This window comes from Mirounga leonina, unplaced genomic scaffold (assembly GCF_011800145.1).
Source record: "Mirounga leonina isolate KUSES-001 unplaced genomic scaffold, KU_Mleo_1.0 Mir_176, whole genome shotgun sequence".
In the NCBI taxonomy this organism is placed as follows: domain Eukaryota; kingdom Metazoa; phylum Chordata; class Mammalia; order Carnivora; family Phocidae; genus Mirounga; species Mirounga leonina.
This window is the reverse complement of record NW_023270454.1, coordinates 2,785,990-2,797,924: the sequence shown is the minus strand read 5'-3', so window position 1 is coordinate 2,797,924 and position 11,935 is coordinate 2,785,990. Positions and strand designations below refer to the sequence as shown.

The 11,935-nt window shown below is 51.1% G+C and overlaps 1 protein-coding gene across 2 annotated transcripts in view; it reads left to right on the top strand.

The window, feature by feature from the left end:
* The first annotated feature begins 6,504 nt into the window (after window positions 1-6,504).
* Window positions 6,505-11,935, top strand: part of BIN3 (bridging integrator 3) — a 42,497-nt gene continuing 37,066 nt past the window's right edge. Inside the window, exon 1 of one of the 2 annotated variants that reach the window (XM_035022552.1) lies at window positions 6,505-6,606. In XM_035022552.1, the coding sequence (XP_034878443.1) occupies window positions 6,599-6,606 (8 nt within the window). In that variant the 5' untranslated portion in view covers window positions 6,505-6,598. The remainder of the gene's footprint in view (window positions 6,607-11,935) is intronic. The other variant, XM_035022554.1, reaches the window with a different exon arrangement.

The following is an 11,935-nucleotide window of genomic DNA, read 5'->3' as shown; positions in this document are numbered from 1 at the left end:
ATCACGCATAAGCAGCTCAAAGCCTGTCCTCCCTATACTGCCATCTGCTATCAGTGGGTAACCCCTTCTGTCTGTGAGCTGACCTCTGGGCGGAGCCACAGCTGGAGACGGGCTTTGCAGCAAGAATTTCTGTTTGACCATCCCAGGCTCTCCTGTGGCCAAGCCCACCAAGCCTCTTTGTCCTCCTTTGGGGGGCTGGCAAGGGTTAATGAGATGGCACATGAGTGAGATCCCATAAATGCTAGCTCCTACCCCCTTTTGCTCCTTTTTTTTCTACTCCAAGGCAGTTTAGATAAACCTGGTTTTAAACTAAGCCCGTCGCCTGTCGTTGTCACTTGGCCAACTCTATGACTCTTGAGCAATTGGTTCAGCCTTGGTTTCCTCATCTATAAAAAGGGTCCTCAGAAGAGCTGCCTCATCAAGTTACTGAGAAGAACACATGTCTTGGGATGCCCGGTGGGCTCGGTCGGTAGAGCATGTGACTCTTCATCTCAGGGTTGTGAGTTCGAGCCCCATGTTGGGTGTAGATTACTTAAAAATAAAATCTTTTTTACAGAAAGAGGATACATTATTGAATGCATGTCAGATAATTCGCCCAATACCAGTAGCACTCAGCAATGATGGTTGTTATTACGGACAACCACAAAGAGCAAAGAATGGGCGTGGGAAGCATCAGGAACCAACTGTGCCACACTCAGGAGGGCAAAGCCTGAAGAAACATGCCAGGGCTGACGGGACCAACCACACAGCAACCCCAGTGCCTGGACATCCTCTGGGGCAGCTAGGACCCTGAGGGTGAAGGGGACTTCTCCCAGGATTCCTCCCTCTTGCAACCCCGTTTGCTCTAAGGTGATGCCATATAAGCTCCTCATGGTCAGAGAACACCAAACACTTGTGGCTACTTTATTTTTTAAAGAGAATCAGCAACAGCAAGATCAAGATGAAGTAGCTTTGATCTTGGGAGATGTAGAAATAAAATTGTTTCTTTTTCTTTACTGATATAATCCAAAGGGTATTTGTCCTAATCCTTGGAATTCTTTACATATCCATGAGTGGCTAGCCAAGTGAAGGACCATTCAGACAAATTCCTTCTTCCCAGGATGGAGCACCATGATGGGGGTTGGGGGGTGGGGGGAGTGCGTCAAAGGGCTGATTCAAAAGAAGAGGATTCACAGGGTCAGCCTGTCCCCGATACAGCCCAGCTCCATCCCTCCCTGCTTCAGACCTTCCCCAGAGAGGTGAAGAGCTCCCATCACTGGCACCCAGGCCTACAGGACAGACCAGGAGAGCGCCCCGGCTCTCTTGCCCCATCAGCACCAAAGCATGAGCAAAGGCCACCCAAAGTACCAGCTGCTGTCCCCCTCAAGGATGCAGAGGAAGGGAGCCTGCTGGAGTGGAGGGCGTGGAAAGTGGGACCCATCCCCATCTGCAGGAGCTGCTCAACCCCACCCTGAGCCCTGAGAGCCCCAGCCCAAGGGAGCAATTCTTTAGCCTCTCCCCAGCCTGGGCACCAGCCCCGTGTCCCAGCCATCATGGGCTCCGTCATCCTCTTCAGCCACCAATGCCCCACCTCAGGAGCAGCATCTTCAGTGACTTCCCTCTGCCTTCCTCTTTCCAGGTGTACCCTGGACCCACCTGGAGGAACAGGCCACCTGGAGCCAACTCAGACCCCGGGAGAGCGTGGGCTCGGTGCTCCTCCTGCTGGTTCTCTTTCCAGTGGGCATCTCCTATTATGGGTTGAACTATCGGGGGCTGCCCAGCCCGGAGGAGCAGCCCTTGGACTGATGCCCGGGACACATGTTGTCCAGGGGGATTGTTTTCCCTCCTGGGTGCGCTCTTTCTCACTGGCGGCTCCTCCTTGGCTTCTGCGAGCTAATCAGGGAGAAGGAGGGGGAGGAGGGGGACGCTGCTTGCCTTCCCCGTTATCTGCAGCAATCCACGGTGACTAATGCTCCCAGTTGGTAAAAAGGCAGTGTAATCAAAACACTTTTTTTTTAGTCCTTAAAGTTAGTCATTCTCCCAGAGTGGAGGAAAAAAAAGCCCACAGCAGGCACCATGAAATGCAAGCTGAGAGGCTCCTGCTGCGGGTGGAACTAAAGCATTGGCCATGGGAGCTCCCTGTGGGTCTGAGGCTTGGGCCTTCTTCCTCCCGGCCCTTGGCTAGCCTTCTTGCACACCCTCCTTTGTTCTTGCTTTCCTCGACATCTGGGCTGTCTGATCCCTGAAGGACTTGCCTGCCAAGTCCAGAATCTGCCCTTTTCTCTCACCCTGCCAGGTGCTGCCACCTGCTGGTCCTGAGCTCGCCAGCCAACCGGGAGGAAGCATATAAAAGCTCCCAGGATGAGGCCGAGCCCTGAATCCTTCTAGGTGCCTGGTCTCATGCTGGTCCATCCTCCAGCCCCAACACAGCCATTCAGTGTTCGTGCTGCTCCTTTCCACTTGGCCTCGACAGAACTATAGGTTGTCTATAGAAGTAGGAATTTAAGGAGTCAGCAGTAAGAGGGTGGTGCACTACAGTGGCAAAAAACGTAAGGCTCAGGGCCAGGGGGCCCAGGTGGGAGAATTCCATCTCCCTACTTACCAGCTATGCTTTGTGCTGATCACAATAATAGGACCGATTTCATAGTGTCATTGCAAACAATGGAACCACTTAGAACAGTGCCTGGCATATTGTGAGTGCTCAGTTATTAACTCATAATAAAAATAATAACAATGACTCAATAATAAAGTAGAATGTACCTCCTTAGTCATCCAAGGCAGACATTGCTAATCAATCGCAGAACTTCCCCACCAATGGCAGATTCCCCAGAATCCTCAATATGGCACTCCAGGCAGCCAGGAGCAAGCAATTCGAGATGGCAAGTGGGATGGCACCCATTTGCCATGCCAGATCTAACCCAGACTCTTTATGTTACAGTCAAGAAAAATGAGGCCCCAAAGAGGGAAGAGACTCCCGCAAGCTACTTGGAGACAGAGCCAGGGTCCAGACAGCTATTCCTGGCCCGACTGCTTAGCTAGCCCAGCCTCTGACTGGCCACTTTACCCTGATGTTCGAGCCATTGAGTTGTGTTTCCCACCACTGGAAACTTTCACCCACATATCCTCCATCTTCTCCTACCCTTGCTCCTCTCTCATGACCTTGGCCCATGGCTGCTCAGGGAACCCTGTTGTTCTGGGGCATCTTGCTGAGCAGACACAGAGCAGAAGAAAGTGGGTAGTGAAACCATATAGAAACGTGAGGGTCTCGGTCTGAATTTATGCTGCAGGAGCCTCCTGGGGCACAAAGACCTTCAGGGCTGCAAAGGAACTCAGCCCATCAATTCGGCCCCTAACAGTCAGTCCCTTCAGTCTCAGCCCTTACACTGTAATGAAGTCCCTAATGACCCAGCTCCAGTTCTGGAATCCTGGCTCTTAGCTGATTAGAGGCTGGTATGGTAAAAGAATCAGAGGGTCAGCCCTAGACCTCTGTGTGGGGAGGGCATATAGGACAAGCCCAGAGAGGAGGGTCAGTGGGGAGCACCTGCTTACCAATTTCCGAGTAGAGGTGAGGGATGTGGTGGCTGAACGGGTTCTTTGGCTGCTTGCCCTCTGGTACAGAACTTTGCCCAAGCAGATCTCTGCCACCTGAACACTCTGAACTTCAGGCTCAGACTCTGGGGGAGGAAGCAGTATTCACCAGGCTTGCATCCAGGAGCATCCACCTCTGTCTGAAGCTTCTCCACTCCCAGCTTCCACATAGAAGCTGAATTTGCTCCTCTTCCAGCTCTCCCCTGAAGGGGCAGGATCAACCTGACCTGCATGGTGTTGTCCTTTGGTTCCCAGAAGAAAGACGTAGCTCCCAACCCTGGATCTAGAGACCCTGCAGTTGAGTTTTCTATGACAGTGGGAGATGTTTATGCTTCCACGTGTTCAGCTCCCCAGGAATCAACGTGACATGGCATGTCATGCTCATGGAGGGAAGCTTGGGGGTCCATAGGACAGCAGGGTGCCTGGCCATCCATCCTCAGCCTGGCACATCTCAAGCTGAGCAAATGAGCCACAGAGAAGGAGTCAGAGCAGGGCACTTTCCAGACAGACTCCAAGAAGGCCAGAATTCTTTCCAGGACCCTCAGAGTTCCTGCTGGCCACATTAAAAGAGCCAGGGTTGAAGGTAAGCAGCACAGCCCTAGTTGGGCCTGAGGCTGAATCCTTCCCTCTCCCTTCCCCCCCATCCCACCCCACCCTGAGATGTCACCGTTTCCTCAGAGCTGCTCACTTCTCTCAGCTTGCCTTTCTGTTCAGACCCCATCCCACAGGCCTCCCCTATATTCCTATTTCCTGAGGACCTCTTCAGTCAACAAGACAGTCAACTTAAAACCTCAAAGTGTTAGCAACTTTGGTGATATTATCCATCCACTCATCTTCTGGACAAGGGGGCCAAGGTTCAGAGAGGGGATGTGACTTCCTGAGGTCAGTCCTAGTGTCAAAGATGGAACCAGAGCTCAGGACTCCTCGAGACTCCTAATCCAGAGCTCATCACTCTTGTCCTATGGGATGTGTCTGCTACCCCCAGCCCTGAAACAGACTTCCCCTGGGATATGGTGGTTGCCTAGGCTGATACTTTTGGAAATTCTTTAGCACTTTGGGGCAATAACTAAGGGACACAGAGCATGGGAAAAGGAAGAAGCAGGTGGGAGAGCCATCTACAGTTGTTAAAATACCAGAAGGTTCAAAAACCACAGCACCCCTCATCCACCTACCACACCTTGTACAAAGCAGCAAGGACTGTCCCTCCCTTTCCCTACTCTCTGTCCAGGCTGCCCTTTGGTGACTTCTCCTCTTTATTCTTCAGGCTGCTCTAGTGCTCATTTTGGCCTGTTTCCTGAGGAATAACATGGTGATGAAGCTGATGTGTGGAATGCACTTGGGGGCCCATCCTCTATTGGAAAACCTCTGTTGAGTCAAACACTAGACTCTCAACAATGGAAACAGAAAACACAAACGAGAGATCATCTCCTGTGGATGATCCTCTGAGGCCCCCTACTCCTCCTGACCAAGCACCTACTCTCCCCTGGGAACTCAGAACAAGTAATGCACATCTTCTGTTAGGTGGCTTAGCTGCTCTCCAAATGACGCTAAAACACTTGAGATCCATTTGAAGGAGAATCCCCAGAGAGAGGGCCCTTGTGGGCCCAGCAGTTACCTGCACAGGTCCCGCTGCTTGCTTTTCTCTTCTAAGGTAGGGAGGTTTTTGGGGGTGAGGAGACCAACACGGCCCAAGGCCCCAGGCAGCTTATGAGGCACTAAGGCCCTGAATTCTGACTTTCAGGAGACCCAGAGTGAGCTGCTTGTCCGGAACTCAGTACCCTTCTCAGCTAAAACAGGTTTCCTGTGCCTGGACTCTCTCCAGCCCTCATCTCGGATTAAACTGGCTAGCCTGAGTTGCCTCCAGGACTTGGCTTACACATTGGCTTCTCCAAGAAGCCCTCACTAAAACTGGTGAGCAGCTTGCAGGAGCCCCTTCTAGGCAGCCACAGGACCCTGTCCTTCCCCATTATATGTGGTTACTTAGTTGCCAGTTACCTCTCCCTCCAGGTAACTAGGTCTGGGAGGGAATAAGGGCAGGATCCATACTTCTTTTTCAGGGTTGTAGCCTTAAGGTTAGCACAGTGACTGGCGCATTGCAGGAACTCTGTGAATATTTGTCAAATGACTGAGTAAAAAGAATGGGACTGTTCACATCATTTGGGTTCTATAAAGGGGAGCAGAGGAAAGGACTGCGAGACATGGAGCAACACTTACTCTTTGCTCTCTTTCCTTGGGTAAATCTACAGAACATTGCCAACCCAAAAAGCACCTCTTATATTCAGAGCCTTGTGCCATCTTGAAGAAGCGAACAGATCCATTTGTGTCTCTGTAACAGGTAAGGCATGTACAGGGTACACAATTTAAAAGATACAAAAGAGGGGCGCCTGGGTGGTTCAGTTGGTTAAGCGACTGCCTTCGGCTCAGGTCATGATCCTGAAGTCCCGGGATCGAGTCCCGCATCGGTCTCCCTGCTTGGCAGGGAGTCTGCTTCTCCCTCTGACCCTCCCCCCTCTCATGTGCTCTCTCTCATTCTCTCTCACACAAATAAATAAATAAAATCTTTAAAAAAAAAAAAGATACAAAAGACCATACGGTGAATGTAAATCCCGCCCACTGGCTCCCCAACTGGCTCCTTCCCCCATCGACAAGGACTGCTACTGTCTCTGGATTAGAAATTTCTTCACAGACAAAAACTGAGGCCATAACAAGGTTAAGAGGTACGTGTAGTAAGCGAATGAGAATTTTACAAGTCAGTATCTCAGGGAGAAAACGCACCCGGGGGTCCCCACGCCGCCGCCACAGGGGGAGGCCAGAGCCCCTAAGGGCACGCGCGAGGTCACGGGCCCGGGCAACTGCGCTGGACGCCCGCCGCCGCGGAAGGGTTAACGCCCCGGGCCCCGCCCACCCCCGCCTCTTCCGGGCACAGGGGGCGGGGTTTACGTCACTTCCTGGAGACTGGCTGAATCCGGAAGTGATCCCTGAGGACCCAGTTGCGGCCGAGGACCCCGGCGGCAGGGCCAGGTTCGGGACCATGAGCTGGTGAGTGAGGCCCGGGCGGCAGAGCGCCTTGCCCGCGCCCACCTGAGTCCCTTCGCCCGCGCTGCCCGCCCTGCCCGCACGGACCCTCCGCCCTTGGTCGTTCGAGGGCCCTTGCACCGGTCTTTCCGGGAGGCTCCGTCTCTCGGCAGGACTCACCGGGAGATGGGGCGGGGGAATCCTCTTGGCCTGGGATCCCGCGTCTGTTTCCTGACTCCTTCTGTTACATGGAACCTGTCCCGTCTTCTCCCAGCTGCTTGGAGTGAGGAAGTTTCCTGTTTCCTCCTCTTGTAAATATTCGTTGAGGTGGAGTAAAATGCCTTCTTTCTCCCCTGTGGACATCTCTCCACGGCTCCCGTAGCCCCAGAGCTGTAGTCCTCACTCTGGGGGCCCAGTTCACTGATCAAAAACCCACTCGCTTTCACTTAACAGTCTTCAAAAGACAGAACTTGCTTCCCTTTTGGGAGGGTCCAGAATTGAAAACCCACACCCACACTCCGAGTGTGGGATTGAACTCGTTTTAATCATTTACGGGGCCATTACCCACTCACTGTTTTCTCTTGAACATAGACATAGGTAAGCTTAAACACTGTGGGAGCTAGCAGGCCGTGAGACAAGACGGTAAGGCGTCTCAGAGTAGTAGAGTCACAGCTCCAGGGTTGAAAGGTATGTTGCTATATGATGCCCATAATAGATGAAGGCTCATAGTAGAGACTTCTTATAATATATAATGGTTGATTTGTTTTGTAAGACTCGGTTTGCCCAAAGGGCCTTACCTTCAGGCCCAAGGACCTGTGTATCCACAACCCCAAACCTCCGGGGGTCCAGCTATCATTTGCTTATATGAATACAATGACCCCCAGAGATGTACAAGATGGATCAAACCTCTTGGAATCCAACGTCTGTTAGCATAGGGAACGTGTTTGCCACTCTTCCTCATAGTCTAGCCTGTTTCTTTACATAAAGTAAATGTACGATAACTGGTCATAAATGAATGAAGATAGTCGAATATCCTTCAGGAAGGCTCTCGCAGGCTCACATTTGACCATTAATGGAAACTACGCTCTGGCCACAAGCAACGAATGTCAGCCAGTGTTAAGGATAATTCTCTAATGTAAAATGTAGACCATTTCTGTCCCCTCCTCCCTCCTGCTTCTTAGAGAAAGATTGATGATGGACAAATGTCACACAGTTGGTGCCAGCACGTGAGGAAGCCGGGAGCAATGCCCTAATAAGCCCTGGCAGGAGCTGCTCCTTTCCCCTCCATCTTCGCTCCAGAGGCCGATAGGGGGCTAGAGCCTTAAAAAGCTAACTTTCCCATCTTGTTATAACCTAGTTAGTGATGAACAAAGTGGCAATCCTTCAATTCCCTTTCCTAGAGGAATTCCTTCCTTAAAGTGTCAGCCTGGGTCCCCCGACCTTGTGATATAGATGTCCTCTTGCCAGCCGCATCTGGAATCTTTGAAGTTCTCTTGCTTAATTTTTCAGGGTAAAAACTAGGAAGTACAAATGCGTTGTATTGCTTAGATTGGCATTTACAATTTTAAAAATCAGTCTTTTCTTCACAAAGCGGGAGAAGAACCGAGCAGAGCCCAGGGTAAAAGAATCTCTTGGTGATCTGAAGCATGCTGTTTCCACCTGTCTGGAGGAAGGCTTTTTTTCTGAAAAAGTAATAGCCTGTTTCCTAAGGCCTGTCAGGTTGCAGAGAATTGAAATTGACAACTGCCTGTTCAGCAAAAGCTGAGATTTTTATCCTGCAGAATTAACTTACTAGTACATGTGCCGCTTGGCACCTTCTTGGAGTGAGGGTCAGAACCAAAAGGGTGGCTTTGTCCCTCAAAGCTGAGATTCCCTTTTCTTCCTCTTTAGAGGGCCTCTACGTCATCTCTTACGTGGACCCTGACCCTGTCTCCCTGAGAGGGGAACAGCACTGGCGCCTGGGCACACAATCACACTCAGTTCCAGGCTCAATGGCTGGCAAAGGGAGCGGGGCTGGGTCCTTCTGATTCACTCCTGGAGTGGTTTTCCTGCTCCCAGAATGAATCCATCCATTCATCCGAGTCTGGAATTCTCAGTGGGGGAAGAGACCAGAGTGACGTAGGGCCATCATAGGAGGCCGATGCCCAAGGTCAAGTTCACCAAGCACATGGGGTATGCCAGCCATCATTGAATAAGGCCTAGGGGCATGCAGCCCATGGTCCCCAGAGGGTAACCATTGTTCTGGGCTAGGCTCGGCTTTCAAAATGTCACAGTGAGAAATGTCCAGTATTGATGCCCTTTGCACACTGTGGACTGCATTTGCATGAAGAGTGAGAGGTCTTTGTTCCCTGCTTCCTCTGTGCATGCAGCCCACCCACCCCCTGTTTGTTTAGTGGGTACCTGCTGCCTTCCTGTACCATCTACCCATCCATTCATCCACCAACCACCCACGTGTCTTCTTGCCAGGTGGTCCAGTGGTGTGCCCTGCTAGGAAGAAGGCGTTTGATGTTCACATCTCAGGTCACTGATCCACTGTTTGGGCCTAAGTCAAACGCTTCCTTCTCCTCTCCTGCTTGTCTCCCCCTCTCTCTTCTTGTGGCTGTGTCATTGTTATTGTATGGAGGGAGAGTTCAGTAGAACTAAGAATATAATTTGCTTTTTCAATCTGGCTTAGCTCTCTCTAGGGATTGTAGCCTTCCCTGGAACCACACACCTTGATGCTCTTAGGCTTAAGTGACAAGGAAAAAGGAGTCCTGTGGGAAATCTTCCTCTATTAGGGGTCCAGAAGTTTGACTCAGAACGAAGGAAATTAGGGTCCATGCAGAGAAATGTGGCTGGGAGCTCGAGGGGTGAGTTCAGGTTCTGGTTCCCTCCCTCACAGGGTGTCCTGGGCAGGCGTTCAGCCTTCCTCTGTCTTGTTTTCGCCACCTGTGACATGCAGTGGATAATCCCGGCTGACGCTGTGCCACCCAAGCCTATTGTGAAAAAAATGGAGACTGTGATCGTTTTCTGACTCTTCTGGGCTCTTCTACCTCTCTCTGCCCCCTTAAATATTGATACTCCTTGGAATCCATCCGCCCCCACCCAACCCCCATGTTCTCACCCTGTATGCCCTCCCCATCATCTTCAGGATAAAGGCCTGACTCTGCATGGCTTATAAGGCCCTCCTGGACCTGGCTGTCCATCTTTCCTCCTGTGTCTAAGCTTTTCCTGGCCTCTGGTGCCTCTGCCCCTCTATATGCACTGTTCTTCTGCCTGAAATGCCCTTCACTCCTGTGTCGTCCGCCAGGCCGACGTATACTCATCCTTCCGGAGTCGGGCAGGCTTCACCTCTTCTGAGGGTCTTCCCTGAACAGCCCCCCACACCCTGCCAAGCTGACTTGGGTGCCCCTCCTCTGACCCTCATTAGCATCTGTACTTGATTTGTTGGTTTACTTGTCAGTAACCCCACCAGTCTGTGCATGATCAAGAAAGGGACTGTATCTTGGTCACCACTGTATCCCTAGCAGTGTCCCCAGCCGCCGGTACATGTTTATTGGATGTATGAGTGAGCACTATTTTTCCATTTCCTGACTTGCCTTAGCTCAGGAAAACTTTTCAGATAAAAACGTGCGGAACCTATAGGCCGCTTCCTGAAATGAAGAGCCTCTAAGAGTGCTGTCATTAAGTCAATGAGGGAAGAAGCGGCTTCAGAGCCTCTCAGAGACTGAGTGTTCTCTCCCCTCTGTCCCTGTCCCCAAACTGCCCTCTTCCATACTTGCATAGAACTTCCGTAGTACCTCCACATCCTTCCAAGGACCACAAACGTGTTCCTCTCCCTCACAGACTGCGTGAGGGCAGGATCTACAACTTCTTCACCTTTGTGTTGTGTCTACTGTTTGCACATAGTAGGTACTTAATCGGTAAGTGTCAAATGAAAGGAATGGACTATAAAGAAAGGAAGGTTAACTGCTGACCGAACCACCCATTCTGTTTCACACATGTTCTCGGTGGAGTCTCTTTTCCCTCTAGTGTGATCCTTGCCATCGTACATTTGTACAGTGCTTTTAACTTTTCAAATTACTTTCCCCTCCATTATCTGATTTCGTCCTCACGTGTACCCTCGGAAGTATGCAGTGAATTCACTCACGGAGTACCTAGCAGAGCCAGAACTAAAATCTGCATCTCCTGAGTATTCTCTGTGCTTGAACAGAAACATTAGAAAAATGGCAGACCAAGGGTGCCTGGCTGGGAAGTGGGAAGAGCACGTGACTCTTGATCTCGGGGTCCTGAGTTGGGTGTAGAGATTATGAAAAAAAAAAAAAACAATGGAAGACCATTCCCAAGCTGATTTGGCCCCAAAGGAAGGTATTGGGCTTTGCCAGCACGTGTGAACACTGCTGGGGTAGTAGTGAATTACAAGAAGCTGCCAGTTTTCACACTTAACGCAGTAGAGGAAATCCCGTGTCGTGCACACATCCGGGTGTTCTGGACCATCTCAGCTTCTTACTCTGGGGCCTCTCTGCCTTGAGCAGCCAGCCTTCCCACTCACTTCTTTGGACAGGCCAGACTCTCCCCAAGTTGTTTCCTCTTCTTTGGAGAGCAGGGTGGTGCGCAGAAGACGGACCCTCTGAGGAGCCCGTGTGATTCTCTAGTTGACATTGCTTTGGGCACCAGTGTAAAACATCTCACTCCTGTTTCAGCTGTTCGTAATGAGAGGGGAAGGGACTTTTTCCACTTTTGGAAAGAGCCACGTATCCTGAATCCCACAGCTTCTTCGTCAAAGATGTTTTCTTCCGTGTTGTACTCTTTATGTACATGTGTTGGGGTAGCTTCAGGGTTGGCAGGTAAGCTATTAGAGTTGCTTCCCTGAACCCATTATTTCAGTGGTTAACCCATTTAAATAGGGCCCACTACGACATGTTGCACACAGGTCGTGCTCAATGACTCTTTGTGGATTTAATACTCAGTGAACATTTCTACTGTACAAGAGCCTGTGCTACATGTTGGGGGACATTCCAAAGGCTGTAGGAACCAATGCCTGTCTTCAGCCAGCATATGGAAAGCTCCCGGGATTCATAGGAATGACATAGGAATGACCGGAGGATGTGATTTGAGCTGAACCCTGACTAGCGAGTATGCAGTGTTGCAGTGGGCAGTGAGAGAGAAGGATGGCGTGGAAAAGCTGTGTGGAGACGGAATGCATCAAGAGTATTCGAGGTGGTCCGCCAGGAGACCGGCTTTGGGTTTAGCAAAGAGGACTTTGGGGAGAGGCTGCGTGGATGACAGGGGGCACCAGAGTCGGGGCCACATTGTCGGTGCTTGCGATGCGTCGCTGAGCGCCGAAACTGAGCTTAGGCTTTTGAAAATGGGA